We start from the raw sequence: 21,224 nt of genomic DNA, 5'->3' as shown, positions 1-21,224 counted from the left end.
TAAGCATTTCTGGGTCTATCTGCTTTGGGTAACCAGGCCAGATTCCAGATGGAGCGTCCCGCTACACTCCGATCCATATGGAGCCAATGTTTCTCCGACATCTGCTGAGACCACTCCACGATGACCCTCAGTTGGGCGGCCTTGTAGTACAAATGCATGTCCGGATAGCCAACTCCCCCCTCCAGCCCCGGACGGCGCAGAACCGAAAACGGAAGCCGCGCTCGGCCACCCTGCCAGACATATCGCAACATGACGGTCTTCAAGCGGCGGAAGTAGTCTGATCCTATCGGGATAGGTAAGGCCTGAAACAAGTACAACAATTTAGGAAGGAGCACCATTTTAAGGGCGTGTATCCTGCCTAGCCACGAGATGAATTTAGGTTTCCAACGCTCCAGTTCAGTTTTAATGGAAGTTAACATCGAGGGGAAGTTAGCTTGGAACAAAGCACCCACTGTGGCGGTCAATCGTACGCCCAGATATAGCAAGGACGTCGACGCCCAAGCGAGCGGAGTAAGCAGCCGGGTCCGCTGCACCTCCCCTGGCGACAGGGTTAAATTTAGGATGTAAGATTTATCGAAATTAACTTTGAAGCCCGCCACCTCCTCGTAGGTAGAGAGCACTGAGTGGACATGGGGCAATGATAGCGCTGGGTCCTGGATGGACAGCAGGACGTCGTCCGCAAAAAGCGAGATCTTATGCTGCTCGCCTGTAAAGGGAAGTCCTAGAATCCGCTCGTCCTCCCGTACTGCCAAAGCTAACGGCTCTATACTAAGAGCAAAAAGCAGGGGTGACAGGGGACACCCCTGGCGCGTCCCTCGGGAATGGCGAAAACTCGCCGATCTGTGGCCGTTGATTATCACCCGAGAGGCAGGGCCACTATAGTTGGCCTCGATCATTCTAATGAAAGCGGCCGAGAATCCGAAGGCTACCAACGTCTGGTGTAGAAAGCCCCAGTCGACGCGGTCGAAAGCTTTCTCCGCGTCGAGCCCAACCAGCACCGCCGGAATACGAAACCTTTCTGCCTTTTCAATGAGATGGACGACGCGACGCAGGTTATCGTGAGTCTGCCTGCCCTTAATAAACCCCGATTGATCAGGATGGATCAAGGCAGGCATCAGATCCTGCAATCTACCCGCCAGAATGGAGGAGTACAGCTTGGCGTCCAAATTAAGAAGTGCTATCGGGCGGTAAGAGGCACAAGAGGTAGGATCCTTCCCAGGCTTGGGGATAACCGTGATTAAAGCTTCGGCCATAGAATCCGTGGTCTTACCATCACTCGCCATTGCGTTGAAAAGGGAGACTAAGTAGTCGCAAATGTCAGAGGCGAATGTTTTGTAGAAGAGGGCCGTGTAACCGTCAGGCCCAGGGGCCTTGTGCAGCTTCAGGGCCTTGATGGCATCTAAGACCTCCTCTCGGGTGACGGGGGAGGACAACCGCTCGTTCCAGGCCCCAGAGACTTTCGGGAGGGGCAGGCCCTCCAGGAATCTGGATTGGGCCCCCGGATCAAGCGAATCACTCGAGTAAAGCGCAGCATAGAAGCGCCCGAATATGGTAGCCTTGTCTGCATCTCTATGCTGAACGGAGCCCGCATGGTCGCGAATACCTCCGATATAATCCTTCTCGCGTTTGTCCCGAAGTTGCCGGGCAAGATGGCGCCCGATTTTATTGCCCTGGGAGTAGGAGGTGCGTCGGAGACGTAGGATAGTAAACTCCGCCCTGTTATTATAATGGGCCCTCAGTTTCCCACGCACCGCCGTCAGGGGGCGCAAAGTCACCCTAGAGGGGTTTGTCTTGTGAGCCTGTTCTAGAGAGGCCAGCTCGGACTCAAGAGCCTCTCTCTCTTCCCGTCGCAGTCTGTTCAGGTTCGCGTTGAGAGCGAGGCACGTGCCCCTTAAAGAAGCCTTGCACGCGTCCCAAGTGCTATACACCGATGTGTCCGTAGGTGGATTGAGGAGAAAAAATTCGCTAAGAGCTTCGCGTAGAGCTTTACAAGACACCTCATCTCGCACTAATGCGGCCGGGAAGTACCACTTCCTCCAACCGTCCCCCCCGGCGGCCCAATGTAAACTCAGTACCACGAGGCTATGGTCCGAGAGTGAGAGTGGAAAGATGGCAGCTAATTGTATGTCCCCCTGAAGAGCCTGGCTAGTCAAGATGTAGTCAATGCGGGAGTATGATTGGTGAACGCTGGAAAAGAAGGTGTAATCCCTGGCCTGAGCGTGAAGAAAACGCCAACTATCAATCAATCCCATGTCCCCTAGTTGACGTAGAGTGTCGTCTGAGAAGACTCCCGCGTCCGCTCTGCGGCCCCCAGAGCTATCCAATCCCTTGTTCCATACCATATTGAAATCCCCCAGCAAGAACAGGTGACCCTCCACGAAGTTCCCCATCCTGTCCAGTAGTCCCTGTAAGAAGGCATTCTGACCCGCATTAGGAGCATACATCACAGCAAAAGTACACAGACGACCATGCAACAGCCCCTTCACCAGGAGCCACCGGCCTTCTTTGTCCGCAGACATCCCCGTGGGCTGAAAATGCAGTGAAGCCCGAAAAAGTAGGGCCACCCCTCTATGCTTCGTGGTCGCAGACGCCCTGTAAATAAGAGGGAACTGCCTATGACGAAGCCTCAACTCATCTCTTCTAGCCAGGTGGGTCTCCTGAAGGGCAACCACGTCTAAGTGGTGATCCACAATGTACTTCCAGAGTTTCTGCCGCTTCTGCGGGGAGTTAAGACCCTTTACATTCCAAGTTCCTACGCTGACAGGCATAGGGAAAGTAATCACTCCACGCCATGTACACATCCAAACAGCCGCACTCCTTGTACTGGACCTGCATACCCACCAAACCGCAGAACAACATATGAAGGACAGGTGAGACTGTCATCAAGCGCCTGACCTCCCCATACACCCTTCTGTCACCCACCAGATCATCCTCTCTCGTGAAACGGAGGCCAAAGCGGATCCCCAATACCAGAAGATCAGGAATAAGCAGTAAAACACGCATCTCTCCCCACTCTCGGCAATCCAGACATACCACACAGAGCTGCCACCACTGGTCCCTCGCGCCCCATTCCCCCCCCCCCCCTAAAAAACAAGAAAGAAGAAAGAACAAAATGCAATATAGAGCACTGAACCTGAACCTCGCAGTCTTCAGTTCCAGCAGGTCAAGGCTCAGGAGGTCCCTACTGGACTGGTAACGGGGCAGGGGTGTCAACTTGGCGACCCCCAGGTCCGAGGTCCGGGGTGTCTTCTCCAAAAGTACCAGTGTACCCCAGGGACCTTAGGCCAAGAGCCCCTCCGACGCCATGCCGTGATGTCGGGGTCACGCTGCACCAGAGCTCGTCTGGGAATCCGTCATGGTGGCGGAGGCCACCGATGCCACTGCGGCTCCTCTCTCCTGCTCTCTAGTTGCTGGATCCGGTCGCTGTCGCTCAGGGGACGGGCCCACCCTGTGCCAGGAAGAAGAACGACGCCTCCGCCGGAATGGTGAGGTACGAGCCTCTCGGGACGGTTCCTCCTCCTCGATGCCCAGGAGATCCCTCGCTTCCCGCAAGGAGTTGATCTGTCGCAGTCTGTTCTCCCATCGAAAGATAATCCGGAAGGGATGACCCCAGGAATAGGACACCCCGCGCTCCCGGAGGAAGGCGGTGACTGGCCGGAAGTCCCTTCGTTTCTGCAAGGTGGTAGCCGCCAGATCCTGGTAAAGCTGGGGGCGATGGCCCCTAAACTGCAGGGAGGCGATGGTCCTAGCTTTCCTCAAAATCCTTTCCTTGACCTGGAAGTCGTGTATACAGACAAGGATATCTGGTGGCGGGCCCCCTCCCCTCCTAGGCAGCCCTACTCTGTGCACTCTGTCCATCTGGATGTCCCGAAGTTCCTCGTCTTCCAGGATCTGGAGAAACAAGGCCAGGACGTAGCCACGCAGGTCCCCCGATTCACCATCCCACGGCACCGCCTTGATGCGAATGTTATTCCTCCTGGAGCGGTTCTCCAAATCTTCTGCGTGGGTTTGCAGATCCAAATTCTGCTCCGTGAGCCGTATGATGTCTTGTTGAAGCTGGTGCACGTCATTTGCCAGACCAAGATCATGGTCCTCCAGCGTCGCCACCCTTTCGCCGATCCCATCCACATCCCTCCGCACCTCCCGGAGGTCTGATGCCAGCTGAGTTCTGAGTTCGGAGATGTCCTCTTTAATAGTTGCGAAAAGTTCCTTCATAAAGGCCTTAGTTGCAGGTGCCTCATCATCTGACTGTCTGGAGGACCCGCTAGCCCCAGGCGACGCCGGTTGCTGCGATGACTTGGGGGTCACCTCCTTCACCGTCTTCCCTCCTTTGCGCTGCGTGTTGGACATGACTGCGAGTTGTCGTCACACTCCCCCCACCAAGTCGCAGGTAGTCGCAGGCGGGAGTATGAAGCCCAGGACAGCGATCCCCGGGTTCGGGACTCCCCGCCAGCAGTGCCGCGTCACCCTCCAAAAGCAGCCGCTAAACCCCCTGCCCGCAGCGTGGTAGGCCTTCCGCACCTTGGAGTCTCTGCAACGGTGGCGGGCCGAGCCCGCAAGCAGTGAAGCACACTCCCTCAGGCAATCCGTGCAGAGGCACAGCCTTCCCCCGTCAGCAATCACTACCACCACGGGAATGCAACAGGTATTAAGCGTGGTCTGCAGGGTAGGGGGGAGCCGCCGCACCGGGGACCCTCGCTATGGGCACCAGGCAAATGCAGTGGCACCTTATGAGGCTTCCCAGCAGCGCAGCTAGACAGGTTCCGGTTAAACCGAGAGGTCCCCCAAAAATGGCGCCGAGGTTATCCACTTCGAACGTTATATACCAGAAACACCTCGGGTGAACTCAGATCGCTGCTCCCAAGGGTCGATAGTCCGATATTGGGGCTCTACAGGCCAGGCAACAGGGAGTCCCCCGGGCCAATGGCGGCCAAAGAAATGGGCCCAAGTAGGCCACGGTCCACAGCTACTCTGGGCGCTGTTCCGCCCGTACCAAATAGGGCCGCTTCTGGTCCGCCTCAGATTGTGTGAGACTCAGCCGGCTCCCCGTGTCGGGGCCGCAGCAACGCCAGCCGTTTCTTCCTCAGCCCCGCACCGTCAGGCCTCCATGAGTCGGAGCTGCCTCCTCCACGTGCGCGCGCAGCCCCAAGGTTCTCCGGTGTCGGACTCCCTCTCCGGACCGGTGCGCCGTCTCCCGAGCCCCTTCCGAGGCTCCAGTCACGCCTCGCCAGCCTCTTTACCCACCGGGTCCCCGACCTAGGGACAAGGCTCACCTCCGGCCGGTCGGCAAGTCTCGGGGGCGGGGCTCGGCAGCGAGCGGTGAGTGCTCCTCCTGCACGCCGGCTGCCGCGCCAGGCGTGGCCGGCCTCCTGGACACCAGAGGCCGGTGCTTCGCAGGCCTCAGCTCGTCCCCGCTCCAAACTCCGTCTCCGGTCTCCGTTCAGCTCTCCGATGGCTCCGGACGGCACCCCCAAGCTGCCAGCGACCTCCGCTGCTCGTGCAACGCCGAAAGGAACGGCCTGGACCCCGCTATTCGTTGCTTTGTGGAGTCGGCGTCGGAGAGGCTCTCAGAAGCGTCCTACTCCGACGCCATCTTGGCCACGCCCCAAAGCAAAGTGGTTTTAAGTGGCTAGACACTCCTGCTAGGGTGTCTGACGGTATTTACAACTTAATCCTGTGATCATCTGTGATGTCTTTTGGGGCTGTAATTGCAATGCATTTTTAATGATATCCAAATGTGTGGAGTACTGTCATTCTAAAGTGTGCGTAAACATGTAGTCTTGCTGCTGCGCTTAGGTGAAAACCCCAGACTGTTAGGCTTTAAGATGTAGATGTGTATACTTTTGGGTCAGTAGGAGATGCTTGGTCAGGGTCATGTGTCACCTAGGCAGGTGTATCCCTGTTTAATGCTTGTTGAGGTAATGGGAGGGGGTCGCCACTGGGATGGTGCCAGTGCGCAGGACCCTCGCTCCAGGATAGGTTCAACTAATTGCATTGGGGGCAAGATGATGTGCATACATGGGAGTGGTGGTACTAGACCCCACCCCCCTGCGGGAGGGGTGGAGATGTTATGCAATGTCACAAAGTAATTCCAACAGCTTATGTATATTTGTAAATTGGTGTATAGTATTGAGTGGTGTGTGTGTTTAATAAATGTACTCTTACTTTTATAAAGCAAATACAGACTGGACAATCAATTATTGAGTGTTATTTTTGCGCACCTGCAAATGGCGATTACTAGCCCACACCATCTCCCTTGAGTAAGCCTCAGACTGCTCTGCAACGCTACCCTCTGAGTCAGGCGCTGCCCTAGGGTGTTTGGTTCCCAGTGAAGGACAAATGTGTCATGTTATTTGTGCAGGCCTCACAGATGCTACCTCGTTTTCCAACATTGGTGTCTAGCGGCGGGAAACATAGTATCCCATTCTGGTGTGCATTTATAGCATTTGATAAGTTCAGTTTAGCCACACATTACCTATGCAGTAATGAGCAAATGGAAGAGCGCAAGGCTCTGAGAAGGGTTCAAAGGTTTGGTTATGTGAACTAGAAGTATGTGAAATTAAAGCCCTGTGCCCATATGTGTCATGTGAAGATATTATAGTTTAAATGTAAACTGTATTGATATGACAGCGCTATGTTGATGATCATGTGCTAGCGGGATGTGCTTTCCAGGAAATGATTACAAACAAATGTTCCAAACCGTATTGTACACCTTTGAACCCTAACACTACACGCACTACACCTGCATGAGGAGGGTGTCTCCGCAAGAGATAGGGACAGCAACTGATACCTACATCACAGAGGGAAGTGTAGGGGTGGATGGACCTTTATGGGGGGTCAAGAGAAAAGGGGGTCCTGGGAGGTTCACGCCCTTTTTAAGGGCGGGGAGGGTTTCCACAGAAGGGGCCCCAGATATCCTTCCCCCGCTGAACGTTTCTTGCTATTGGCGCAGGCCTAAACCACTTGAAGGGTGGGGCAGGAGGTTTCTTCACCCTGGGTAGTAACACCCCAGGGGTTCCCATGGTGGGGGACCCCAACAAACTTTTTCCATGGTGGGAGGAGGGTGTGGTAGAGTTGAGTGTCCAGCAGGCCCCCCAGGTTAACTGGTGGGGAGGTGAGCAACCCAGGGGTGGTCCCTGGTAGTGGGTGGCCCCAAAGGAGGGAAGTTCTTGAGTGATGGTGTGTAGTGGTAGCCCCTTGGTGGGGCTTGAGTGATGGTGTGTAGTGGTAGCCCCCATGGTGGGCTAGGTAACTGACCCAGTGAAGATCTGAGTGGGGGGATATGCTCCCTAGTTTTCAGTTGAAGGGTTAGTGGTGGACGGTGACCAGTTCGGTAGTCCTGTGGAACTTGAACCCCAGGACCAGGAGCTGGTAGAGGGAACCTGAAGTGGTGGCTGGGGCGATGCCTAGCCGGTAACCAGTCAGGTAGGTCCTGTGGGACTTGGACTTAAGGACCAGGGGCATGGGGATGTTCCCCTAGCTCGAGGCAGGAGGTGGACTTCTGCAAGGTAGTACCACCCTGAACACAGGTGGGGCCTATCTTCAGTGAAGTTACCCTGTGTTTCGCGAAGGGGTGTTGCAGGCCTAGCCGGGATCTTTACTGTCCCTGGCTGAGAGTGGTAGTACTACCCTGAAGGCAGGTGGGGCCTATCTTAAGTGATGGGACCCTGCTCTTCAGAAGGGGTGGTGCAGGCCATCTAGGGATCATGTAGGTCCCTGGACGGTCTCCCAAGGCGCTTCCGGGAGATCGGGGAGAGCCATGAGAAGTGGGTCTGGGTCTAGCTAACTCGGGGCCCACAGGCTCTCTAAGGGTACTCCGGGAGGAGAGCACGCCTCTCGGAGGGAAGGGTGCAGAGGCCCTGTTCTCGCAGCGGAGAACAAGAAAGGGGTCTAGGTTTCCAGGGTAGTTTCCGTGTGGAGCTACTGACAGGGGGAATGAGCTGTAGGGGTCTGACAAGGCACCCTCAGTGTTCCTCCCTAGCACTGCCAGTGGGGTAGTGAGACCGGTCTGAGGCCCAATTTTTAGAGTCAGTCTAGTGGTCAGAGGAGCTTTTCTGTGTGGGAAAAGCATGAGTGGCTGTGCTTTCTTTAGGGAAGACAGTCCTCCCGAAAGGGTGGTGACAGCAAAATGACCTCAGCGGCAGGCTGAGGGTGAGGGTCCAGAGAGGTTGCATCGTTAGGGTGCAAGGACCAAAACGGAGAGAGGGTACCGGTTGGAACAAACTCTGGAAGGGAGACCAGCTAGTGGCCCGGGGATGGGAGGTAGACCTATCCTTGGAGACCGCATCAGTGCCGAGGCACTGTAACCTTGTCCATAGAAGGGGTAGGCATAGTGTTGCACGCCCACGGGCAAAGGTGGGCCTAGTTAGGCTGAGTCCATGTAGACCATGAGTGACCTGGAGGTATCTAACCTAGAACCTGAAGGGTTCTTAGGGTAGTCTGGGATCCCTGTCATGGGCAGAGATTTCATGGATGGGAGAAGCAGGTGGTCTGAGTGGATAACTGGTGAGTGAGGGGGGTCTGGTCAGAACCCCTTATAACTAGTTATCGCTGACTACGGGAAGTGTACCCATGTAGAGTGGCTACTTCTTCCCTGTAGGAATCAGCTGGGCACGGCGTGTGTTAGAAGGTGGGCCGCCCGGATTTTTTGCTTTTTGAGCACCTAATTATGGAGCTTTTACTGTGGGGGAGCCTCATAATCTGGGACTCATCCACAGTGAACTCATAATGAAGGAGACTGCATGGAGATTTTACTGGTGTCCGCCTGGCTTGACTAGGCCGCTGCGCAGCAGCTGGAGTATGGGACACCTTGCTGGTTACATGCAGACACGGGTGTACATGCGTGTGCACACGTGCAGGAGCTGCGCAGGGGAGATTCCTAGCGTGCGCAGTCCAGGAGCAGCTACAGAGTGAATGGTGTGGCAGGACTTATGCAGAATTGGGTGGTGACATGGAATAGGCTTTATACCCTGGGAAGGAACATGCCAGGGAAAGTCAGTGCGTTTTACTGTGTTTTCACTTCATTATTCCCCTATTGGGATGTGGGGCCCATGGCTAAAATGACTTCCACAAAGCCTACATATTCCAGACATGTACTAAAGTCCATTGTAGAGTAGGTGAAAAGAAGTATTCTGCAGAGTCCAAAGTCATATTTGTACTGCTATTGGGTCATACAGAACTGTCATATTTCTCTGAGCCAGCCATGACCAGACCCAGGCTGAGGGTTTACCTCAGCTGGATGGATTGATAACCTTTCTTCCACAAGCTTGGGCCTCCTCTCCACAAAGAAGATGATGGGTGGGGCTACAGGCTCATCCATTAGCAGCTGTCACTGGGTGCCAGGCACCAGGCTGCACTCAAGAAGGAAAGAGTTGGGTTTCAGAGGCCATGTGGCCAGAGACACTGGATGACTCCATTTTTAACAAACCAAGAGGCTGGACAAGAAGGAGGGAGCAGGGGCAGGGAAGTGATGTGTTGCTGTTTGATAGGACCCACAGAGACTTTCTGCCAGCCCCCTACTCAACTTTTAAAAAGTACTTGCACAGGAAGAGAAGCTCTCTCTGGGGTGTGGTCTGCTGAGGTGGAAGGTGCTGGAGCCTGGCAATGGGCAGTTGGAAGGAGAGACCCCCTGACTGTCACCCAGGCCACTAACAGCACCAGAAGAAGCGCCCAGGACCGGTGTGCAGAAGCAGGGGCCTCTGCGCAGGGAAAAGAGAGGCGCAGGAGGAGAGCCAGGCGAAAGGCTGGTGCAGGGAGCCTGTGCAGACCGCTCCCTGCAGAGTGCACCCTCTTGGACACCCGGAGAGTGAAGGAGAGTGCTCCCAGTGGCTGGGGGGCGTCGCCAGGAGCAAGAAGATGTGAAAATGGGGCAGATCGGACCTCCAGGGGCTGAGATATGGCCCCCAGAACGTGAGAGACCTTGGACCTGTGGCCCCTGACGGGGAAGCGCGTGAGGCTCCGCCACTGGTTCAGGAAAGGCCCCCGGGGACTCCCTCCAACGTGGAGAGCCTGCGGGGGTCCTGGGTGGGACCGGGGCCCGAACAAGGAAGGAGGAGCCAGGGGCCCGGGTGGGACCGGGCCCCCGACCAAAGCGCAGAGCGGCCGGGTGTGGGCTCCCCGCGTCGCATACCCTTACCCGGGGGTCCGGGTGGGAGCGGGCCCCCCACCGAGGACCCAGAAAGCGGCAGGAGCTTGAAGCGTCCCATGATGCCTTGCAAGGCATGAGGAATGGATTGTTTTTGGCGTGTTGGTGGCCCCCAGAGGAGAGGGGTCACCCTTGCGTGTGAAAAGGTGCTGGGGGAGCTGCTGGAGCAGCGCAGTCTTGCCCCCAGCACAAAGCTAAGTCCCTCCCTAAGTTTCTTGAGGATTTAAAAAGAATAACCCCTCAACTCTCAGCAAAGATTGCATCACTTCCTAGGCTGGAACTTTTGTTCTAGGGCTGGGGGTTCATTGAGAAGTGCATCAAAGATTGAAGGGCTGAGTTGGAGATGTCTCGAGAAGGGCATCCCCTGGAGGTGAAATGGCGTAGTTGCACTGAAATGCATTTATTAATGGTTATTTCTTTTAGAGGAACTGATGTTCAATGTGAAGTACTGGTGTAAGGTGATGTCACAAGCAAAGTGGATTTAAGTGGCTAGACACTCCTGCTAGGGTGTCTGACGGTATTTACAACTTAATCCTGTGATGCCTTTAGGGGCTGTAATTGCAATGCATTTTTAATGATATCCAAATGTGCTGAGTACTGTCATTCTAAAGTGTGCGTAAACATGTAGTCTTGCTGCTGCGCTTAGGTGAAGACCCCAGACTGTTAGCCTTTAAGATGTAGAGGTGTATACTTTTGGGTCAGTAGGAGATGCTTGGTCAGGGTCATGTGTCACCAAGGATGGTGTATCCCTGTTTAATGCTTGTTGAGGTAATGGGAGGGGGTCGCCACTGGGATGGTGCCAGTGCGCAGGACCCTCGCTCCAGGATAGGTTCAACTAATTGCATTGGGGGCAAGATGATGTGCATACATGGGAGTGGTGGTACTAGACCCCACCCCCCCTGCGGGAGGGGTGGAGATGTTATGCAATGTCACAAAGTAATTCCAACAGCTTATGTATATTTGTAAATTGGTGTATAGTATTGAGTGGTGTGTGTGTTTAATAAATGTACTCTTACTTTTATAAAGCAAAGTACAGACTGGACAATCAATTATTGAGTGTTATTTTTGCGCACCTGCAAATGGCGATTACTAGCCCACACCACCTCCCTTGAGTAAGCCTCAGACTGCTCTGCAACGCTACCCTCTGAGAGTCAGGCACTGCCCTAGGGTGTTTGGTTCCCAGTGAAGGACAAATGTGTCATGTTATTTGTGCAGGCCTCACAGATGCTACCTCGTTTTACAACACTTGTCTAATACTTTTTGTGTAAATGAGCGCACTATATTTACTTTCCACCGAGCATGTAGATCACCCAGACTGGGGTAGTGCTCGGATTAGGAATTGCCCTAAGTTGCCAAGAAATCAAACATGTACTGGACCCTATCGTTAGTTTTCAGTGATAAGGTGAACTCAGTTCACAGCTTCATCACATTAATGTGGACTCTTCGTCAAGGTCAGGCCCTAAGCATGTATTGCTGACTTTGTGCTTAACCTGCTGGCAAATGTTCAGCATTCTTTTTCAGGTGAGTTGCATGATTCTGTTTATCACTTTCAGCTCAAGTGCACCTTGGATCATGTTTAAACGTCTCCTGGGGGAAATTGCTCTTGGTGTGTCGTGCCCAGTCTCAGGAATTGTTGTCTGCAATTTTCCTACATTCCCTATTTAAGGAGTACCAGTCTAATGTATTTTTCTTTATGAATGGCCTGCAAAATCCCTTACAACCTTTCAAAAATCTGTGGCTGTGTTGCCTATTTCAGGCCCTTCCATTGGGCCCTCTGTGTTTCCTGTTTGTGGTGTAACCCCTGGGTGCTATGCCTCCATTGTTGTCTTTTTTCCCTACAGGTGTCTAATCTGAGTGTGGCTAGTTGTGATTGGGCTTGGGTGTATTTGCACATTCTTAGATTGCTACCTTACTCTAAGAGCAGCCTGCCAGGGAAGAGGGCATAGGTTACCTTTTGCCTCGTGCTTTGGGGGTTCCTCCTTCCCCCATTCTTCAGTCCTCTTTGTTGCGAGTCTTGACCTGAGCGTCTCTTTGCTGGGCCAAATTGGCAGACTCGCCATCCTTTGAGATTATCGGCAGGAGATTCAAGGTTCTCGCATCATGGTTCTTACTCTCTACCTTTAATGTATTCTCCATAGTCTCCCTCCTGATTTGGCTTTACTTGATGCTGTGGATCTGCTTTCTCTGGAGATCAGTCACTTGGTATTTAATTGATTGGTGTTCACTGGTGTGGAGTGGTACCTGTTATGCTTCTTGCTCTGTTGAAAATGCTTATTGCATTCCAGTGAATCTGGGGGGTTCATGGAAGCATACAAGTTTGGTATCTCCAACTTGTTCTGTAATAAGAACTACTTGTAACCAAATAAAACCAACCCAAGCTGCTAATAATATTAGTGTTGTAAAAGTGACCACATCAGGCGTCATATCTGTGGTCTCCCTGTGCACGATTCCCAGGAGTAGCCAGTGCATCGGGCCTGGTCGCCAGCAGAAATGTACACAAAGCTTTGTCTGTGTAAAGCCTCTCCATGGGTATTGTGTAGAAGCCAATCTGCAATGACCCTGGCACCAAGGCACTAATATTAGTAATACGTCTCTCCAACACTCCATGATTTATCACTCAATATCCACTTTAAATATATTTTGGAAATGTATCCATTTTTCTCCACATTTCAGCATGTGAGGCCTGGAAATTCACACATTTATGTCTCAAATACTCTGGTAACAATATTGGTATACATATACTAATTCAGCTGAGCAAAAGCTTCTAATGCAGTAGGCTGCACACAGGAGAGCTACTTACAAGTAGCTGGAGAGCTGTCCAAAGCTCCCAAGCCTCTCTTTGAAGAAGCCTGATATAAGTAGTTACTCGCCCTAGTGATTTTTAGGTCGAGCGACCTATCTCAATGCGCATGCGCATTGAGAGCGGGAGCTCGATATAAAGGGGCTTAAACAGAGGTTTAACTAGCTGGCGATTTGGTGCTGTGCCCGTGAAATGCTCGTGCACAGCATCAAATCGCCAGCCATCTGTTCCCCAGCAGCTCCGCCCCACAAGCTTCCCCCAGCGTGCGCTCTGGCTCAGCCGAGCCGCACTCCTCCCACACCTCTCACACACAAGTTTCTTGCCCACAGATTTATTTCTCTTGTTTTCACCAAACCGGTTCTCATTATCAATGGAAGCAGCAATTATTAAGGTACGGTTGGTTAATTGCACTCGGCATAAGAGCGTTTGAGACATAGTGTTTTGTACTCACTGAAACTATTATGATTTGTACACTGTAATAAGGAGAATAGACATATACTACATACACGACTTCCATTAATGTGGAATTTACATCGTTTGATTACGCCTTTTGCTCAACACAGTGGAAGGTAGATACTCACTTTGAGTTTTAATGATTACATGCACATTTACGCATCTTAAATAACCGTGTTCTTCACGAAGTTGAGAGCTTCTTACACAAACCAGTTACAGGGAGGTTCCCATCACATGGGTTTGCGTGGACACGGAGACTTTTGTTGTACTTTTGTCATTTACCATAGAGGGCTTAGTGCGCCTTTGGTTAGCATACTTAACTCTCCTCCCCTCGCGACGCTCTTCCCGCAAACCATCTGTTCCCCAGCCGCCTGCCTGCCTTACCACATCAAAGGCAGCCCAGCCTCCCTCCCACAAGATTCTCAGCGTGCGCTCTGACTCAGGCCGGCACATCTCCTCCCCTAATTATTCACTGCATGGCCTGCTACAGAGCGCACGCTGGGAGAAGCTTGTGGTAGGAAGGCTGCAGCCGTGTATATCCTTTTCCTCTCCTTGCCCCTTTCTCATTATGTCTGACTTGTTAAATGATTGTCCTATATTCATAGCATTATTCCCAACACTCGGGATTTTGTCACTGTAAACAAGATTTGAACATTATAGTTAATACAACTCAAATACCTTTAAAACAAACCTGAACTGTGCTCTGCTTAGCTTGTTAGTCTCTTGAGGCCGGTTTAAAATGAGTTTGTCAGTGCAAAGAAAACACGCTGCTGGCAAACGTTCCCTTCACAAACGGACTTTTGATGACTTCTGTGTAGAATGTTCAAAATAAATGTTGCGCCTTTACACCTCCATCCCACTCGTCTTATTCCTCCTAAAAGCACTTAATTAAAAAAAAAAGTGCAAATGTGTCTAGCTTCACCTTTCTTAATAACTCGACTGACAACATAACTCCAGTATGCAAACAACCTATAACCCCACCACATCCACCACCACATCCACCAACACTTTAACCACACCCACCACCACCACATCCACCACACCCACCACCACTACATCCACCACCCCATCCACCACCACCCCATCCACCACCACTGCATCCACCATCACCACCGCATCCACCACCACCACATCCACCACCACATCCACCATCACCTGCACATCCACCATGACATCCACCGCCACATCCACCGCATCCACCACCACCACATCCACCACCACCACATCCACCGCCACATCCACCATCACCACCACCTCCACATCCACCATGACATCCACCTCCACATCCACCACAACATCCACATACACCGCATCCACCACCACCACATCCACCACATCCACATACACCGCATCCACCACCACATCCACCACATCCACCACCACATCCAACACTTCCACCACCACCGCATCCACCACCACCGCATCCACCACCACCACATCCACCACCACATCCACACCCACCACCACATCCACCACCACATCCACCACCACATCCAACACATCCACCACCACTTCCACCACCACCGCATCCACCACATCCACCACCACCACCACATCCACCAACACCACATCCACCAACACCACATCCACCACCACCGCATCCACCACCACCACCACCACATCCACTGCATCCACCACCACCACATCCACCACCACATCCACCACCACATCCACCACCACCACATCCACCACCACATCCACCACCACCACATCCACCACCACCACCGCATCCACCACCACATCCACCACCACCGCATCCACCACCACCACATCCACCACCACATCCACCAACACTTTAACCACACCCACCACACCCACCACCACTACATCCACCACCCCATCCACCACCACCACCCCATCCACCACCACCCCATCCACCACCACCCCATCCACCACCACTGCATCCACCACCGCATCCACCACCACCACCACATCCACTGCATCCACCACCGCATCCACCACCACATCCACCACCACATCCACCACCACATCCAGCATCACCTCCACATCCACCATGACATCCACCGCCACATTCACCGCATCCACCACCACCACATCCTCCACCACCACATCCAACACATCCACCACCACTTCCACCACCACCGCATCCACCACCACCGCATCCACCACCACCGCATCCACCACCACCGCATCCACCACCACCGCATCCACCACCACCACATCCACCACCACATCCACCACCACATCCACCACCACATCCACCAACACCACATCCACCAACACCACATCCACCACCACCACATCCACCACCACATCCACCACCGCATCCACCACCACCATATCCCCCAGATCCACCACCACCACATCTATATGTGTGTGTGTGTATGTGTGGCTGTGTGTGTGTGTAGGTGCAAATGCAATGTTCTTGGATTTTCGTCACAATAAAATACACTGAACATAATCTTCACAAAAGTTATTTACAAATGTTTAAGGTATTGCCATTATAAATTACAAGAACTTTTATTTAAGTATTAATTATTTACAAAATTAAAAGCCATTGTTATTTGTAATATCAATACATCTAAGTCACGTAAATACAACACACATTGCATTACAAATGCTATAGGTGTCACATTTGCGAAAGTTAAAACTATTGACATTGTAACTGACAAAGCTATTAATTTTGCTATTTTCAAAACCAACACATAAATAAAAAAAGTGTCATTTACAATACCAATCGCTCAAACTTTCCTAATGCGAGACCTATTGCATTTCCAATGCTTGTTGTTCTAATAACCCTGGACCCCCCCTTCCTCTAAGCCCACAGCCTGTCTAAGTTATCTTTTGTTTGAGCAGACACAGAGCTTCCTTTGGCGGATGGGGAGTGGGATCTTCAAAGCCAGGAAACATGGTAGTTCTGCAAGGCCTGGGTGCATTGGGGCCGTCTGTGCACCCCAGTTTCCTTTTTTGTTAAACTTTTTATTATGCCCTAAAATGTTCTGTTAGTGGGACCTCCACGAACCCACACAGTAGTCGCTATAGCGACTAACATGTACAGCCTAAACAGTGTGCATCAGTGAGTTACTTTTGCAAGAAATATAGGTAAATGGTGCAACGATGGATATGCAAAGTATTACCTCTAGCATGAGGTCTTGAAGCATAGAGCAGCAGTTGACCTCAGAGGATTTTGGCCAGTGAAGTGTCTAGCAACTCGGTTCCTGTCAATCCAGAGTACATTCTTAAACTGTTGTCCATTACTGCAACCAAAATGTTCAGTACTGAATATCCATTCTAAAGTGTCTGGTGCTCAGTGTTGCTAATTTTGTCTGCAATCTTTTTGGTTGTGCACACTATGTACTCTGCTGCTCAGATATCTGCTCCCAGTTTTGCTTAGTTAACAATTTAGTCAAAACCTTGGTGATTCTGGCACGTGATCTGTGCTGCACACTTTGACCAGGAAATGTAAACTTGGGTGTGCTGCGTTTGATTCTACTGCACTGTTTTTGTTACAAAGGTTAAGCTTTACCATACATTAAACGAACAGCAATTAAGATTGGTAATTTTGATGCTCACAAACTGAAAAAAGAAAGAAGATCCCACTCCAAAGGAATACCGAACCATTGTGGGTAGTGTGATTGTAGTTATATGCAGTAAACTTATCTTCTAAGCATCACCTTTCGTCGATTTCTTCCATTATCATTGTTTTAATTGTGTTTTAATATGCACAACGTTTTAAATTGGTTTTGTTGTTGTCAGGTGTTTGCTGTAGACTGGAGCCCTGACGGACAAAGAGTAGCGAGTGGTGGAAAAGATAAATGCTTAAGGATGTAAGTAAAGTCAATGGTCAGTGCATCAATCATATTTAAAAAGATTGTTCTTTCTCAGTAGTTACCGAAGTTGGGTCATAATATTCTGTTTATTACTGTATTACTATACATGTGTATTATTATAAAGGTAGTCGCACATTACATGCATCTCTCCCTCTCCCTCCCTCTCCATATATTTATATACTTGCAGGCGCCAGAAATGCAGTTTATTAATGAGGCAGACTCATTTCGGCAGGGACGCCTTTCTCAATGCCATTCACATACAGAGTAAAGCGACCTAAGATTTTAAGTCTTGTGCCTTGCTCCCATTGAGTGATGAAGTTGTAAACTTCAAAAACGGACATCTACTAGTCCGTAAATCACCAGGCCTGCATGTCGCCATATTTTATTGATCTTTGTAGACTGTCAATAGTCCCAATGACGGTGCTTAAAATGTACAGGGTACACAGTCCAATTCAGTCTGGCACACAGTGATCTGAGTGTTGCAGCGCACCATATTCACACAGTGGCATGCTGGGCCGTTATTACTCTACTTATCCCAAGGGAACACTGCTGCAGGTATCTACCAGGCTCTGCTCCCATCGTTCAGGCCTTCCATTGCCATGTTGATTTTGTCCAGTTCGCAAGCATCTGTTCAGTAACCACAAACAAAACATTTAGTAATGCCAACATAGTATAATCGGAGAAGACAGTCACTTTAGGATTTCGGGTTTTCAGGCAGTAAAACTTACATATTACACCAAGGCCACTAAATCAGCTGCCGAACTCTTAATAGAACGGCTGCTTCCCTTCCATGATAGTGGTCATAGTGGATTCACATCCTCATATTTCATCCAAACGTTCCCCTGGAACAAATAAGGAGCACTCACGGGCTTCAGAAGTTTAATTTATGAATGAGGGAGATGCGTTTCGGCAGGGACACCTTTCTCAATGCCATTCACATACTGAGTGCAACGACCTTAGATGTTAAAAGTCTTATGCCTTTCCAATGGCCAGTGGGAGCAAGGCACAAGACTTAAAATCTAAGGTTGTTGTACTCTGTATGTGAATGGTATTGAGAAATGCGTCCCTGCCGAAATTTGTCAGACTCATTAATAAATCTACATACATCCAATTACACATTATAGAGCACCATGCTTTTATGCCCATTAAAATTTAAATCACATACTCTAAAATATTCTAAAGAACTACTGCTTGTATACAAAGAATACTTTTATACTAAAAACTAGTATACAAGTCATACACAGGATAGCAAGTACTTCTCCACTAGTGGGTTATATGTTCTTATAACACAGCCACCATGTGTCTAACAAATATTTTGACGGGGCAAAAAAGAGCCACTCATTGGTATCACTATGAAGAATTGCTATAAAACAGGACATTAAGCAAGCTAGTACGACTTGAACTGTGATGCCATCTTTCATTACTAGATCACTTCTTCTAAATAGTGCCTGTTGTACCTAAGCATGTAATATGTGTAATAGTCCATTTTATATGATGCTCGATACTCCATCCTGGAGTGACTATGCGCTCGCTCATTCTGAGCCAAGGGGCGGCACGCAATAAATACATTCTTGAGAGCCTTTTTCTAAGTCATGACCTGTTGGATACTCTCCCGGTCCTCCATTAAATAGGTCCATGTGAACTGGAGCCACTGACGTCTTCCCTCTTTCCTTTTGCTAACCTTCTTGGGGAGCATCAAGGTATACCTACCTGCGGATCCCACCATTCTTTTACGGCAGTATGGTCTAAGGCTGTTGTTTAGATAGTGTGAAGCAGTGCCAACAAACATTTGTGTGTTAACATGAGAACATTACAATTTATTAAGGCTGCTAACTGGTGTCAATGTGGGCTACGTTAAGCTATGGAAAGGTTTGCCATTTTAAGGGAAGAATGCTCCTACTGCAGAATTCTGCAGCACTTGAAGCCTGCTGACATTCCTTATCGAGGTCCCTAATGGCAGGGCATTGCCGTAGTCTATTTTAGTGTTTATAATGGCTCAAGCAACAACAGATCAATTTTTTCTAGCAATAGTAAATGATGACCTTTAATCCGGATTTTGAATTGGAGATTCAAAGACTAAATGTGGTAAGAAACGTATCTGTCCGTAAGAAGTTGCTTAAGACCGCACTCGGAGACTTTGACCCCATCTTCTACTTAAAAATGACCTACACTGTGGTTTCTTTTAAGGAAATGGCCCATACCTATCGAAAGGAACTTTGGTTTGAACATGTGCAGGCCAAAAATTCTCATTTAGTTCAGTCCCAAGGTCTGTTTAAACACCTCTGCCATTTTTCCAGATAACATTGGGTTCAGTGGTCAGCAGAAAAGCCACTTGTGCATCGTCGGTCTAAATTGCACCCATCAGGTGTAGCACTTGGGGAAGGGACATATGTGAATATTAACCCCCTTGCATGCTGGTGACGAACCCCATCCGTCATGCTCCGCGGTGCTCGTGTGCGGATGACGGCTGGGGTTGGTCACGGCCCCGCCCTGTTAGTTTGTTTACCGCACAGCGGCAGAAACGGGCCAGCATCGAAGGGGTTAATCCTACCAAGATAATCCAATTATTCGAATCACTTGCTTAATGATTTTCTACCACCTAGAGCTGTTACCCCCTTACCAATGGTGTTATCAAAAGGGGTAGGCTATGTGTTTCAAAATGATTATTCCTACAGAATAAATATAAGCAAGCGATAATGAGCCCATAAATGCACATTCTGTGAAAATGAAATCTCGAACCCAATGCTCAATTTTAGTTGATAGTTTCCGGTGCTCGGCACCAGAACTTAATCATCTGCACCTGCACTTATGACAGCCTGCCCGATGGCAGCGCAGGCTACTGAAATGGGGATGAGCACATCAACAGCTGGTCATTAATTCAATATGCATTAACAATGATTACTAACTGCCACACAAGCCATTTAATTTTTTTTTATTTTAATTTTTAATTTTTTTAAAGTTTTCTTATTGGTTATTAAGAAAATCCCATTAATACAGTATATGATTGAACGACACGTTGCAGATAACATCAGAAAATTACTAGTCTCCATCAGTCAGTAGCTTTCAGGGAATATCTCTCACCAAGCTGTCTGCCTGCGAATTTCCATTTGTACCCTGGGTGACACACATATATCTCCCCTATGTCTGTTCCAGTAGGACCACGTCCTGTCCCATTTCTTGGGGCACCCCTTGCCTTAACCGCATCCGCGCTAGCGGTTTTCCCGCTATGCGCTGAAGTTTTGTAAATACCGCGTTACATGACGAGCTCAGCTCGTCATGAGCGTACGGGAGGTGTACCTCATGACGAGCTGAGCTCGTCATCAGCGTGGAAGGGGTTAAAGACCTCTGTCTCCGCTAGCATGCACCGGTCGATTCCCGTACCCCATAGGGTAACATGAGGTAGGGCTCTATCTCCCCAATCCCTAGCCACCTCTCTCTTCACCATTGTGTAAAACAGTGTAGTGAACTGTTGTTCGATTTCCGTTAGGTCAGTGGCCTCCCAGATATTTAGTAGTCCTAGTCGTGGGGTTAGTTACTTTCTTCCCTATTGTAGTGGACATATGTGTTTTGGCTCCCTCCCATAGGGGGCGTACTTTTGGGCACGTCCATAGTGTGTGGTAAAACGTGGCTTGCTGGCCACACCCCCTTCCACACCTGTACAAGCCATTCTTAGAGCTTTGAGGGCTTTGGATAGCATGAATTGCAACACTTGCAAACGTGTGAGGGTTAGTAGTTGTATTGGTACTGTCATTGGCAGAAACAATGTATAGTGTAAGTTGCAGGAGCTTCTTGGCGAGGGCCCTGGCACTTGTTGTTTACAAATTAATCACTGAATTTGGACCTTAACTATACAGGCCCAGAAAAGAGACTAAGCGATGCAGGAAGGAATATGCCTGAAAACACAGCTCAGTACTTGCATTTGGATAAAAGGGCCACCCGCACATTATCACTTCTTCATGATACTAAATAATACTTTTAAATAGTCATATTCCTTTATTTGTAAAATGACTTCCTGCTCTTTGTGTCCTCTAATTAT

At 50.2% G+C, this 21,224-nt stretch overlaps 1 protein-coding gene across 7 annotated transcripts in view; it reads left to right on the top strand.

Moving 5' to 3' along the window:
- Positions 1-21,224, top strand: part of NLE1 (notchless homolog 1) — a 249,687-nt gene that overhangs the window by 203,234 nt on the left and 25,229 nt on the right. For all 7 annotated transcript variants that reach the window (XM_078679913.1, XM_078679915.1, XM_078679916.1 and 4 more), the window contains one exon: positions 17,115-17,185. In XM_078679913.1, the coding sequence (XP_078536039.1) occupies positions 17,115-17,185 (71 nt within the window). The remainder of the gene's footprint in view (positions 1-17,114; positions 17,186-21,224) is intronic.

Source organism: Lissotriton helveticus, chromosome 3_1 (assembly GCF_964261635.1).
Source record: "Lissotriton helveticus chromosome 3_1, aLisHel1.1, whole genome shotgun sequence".
NCBI lineage: Eukaryota > Metazoa > Chordata > Amphibia > Caudata > Salamandridae > Lissotriton > Lissotriton helveticus.
The sequence above is the reverse complement of the archived record's forward strand: the minus strand, read 5'-3'. Positions and strand labels throughout refer to the sequence as shown.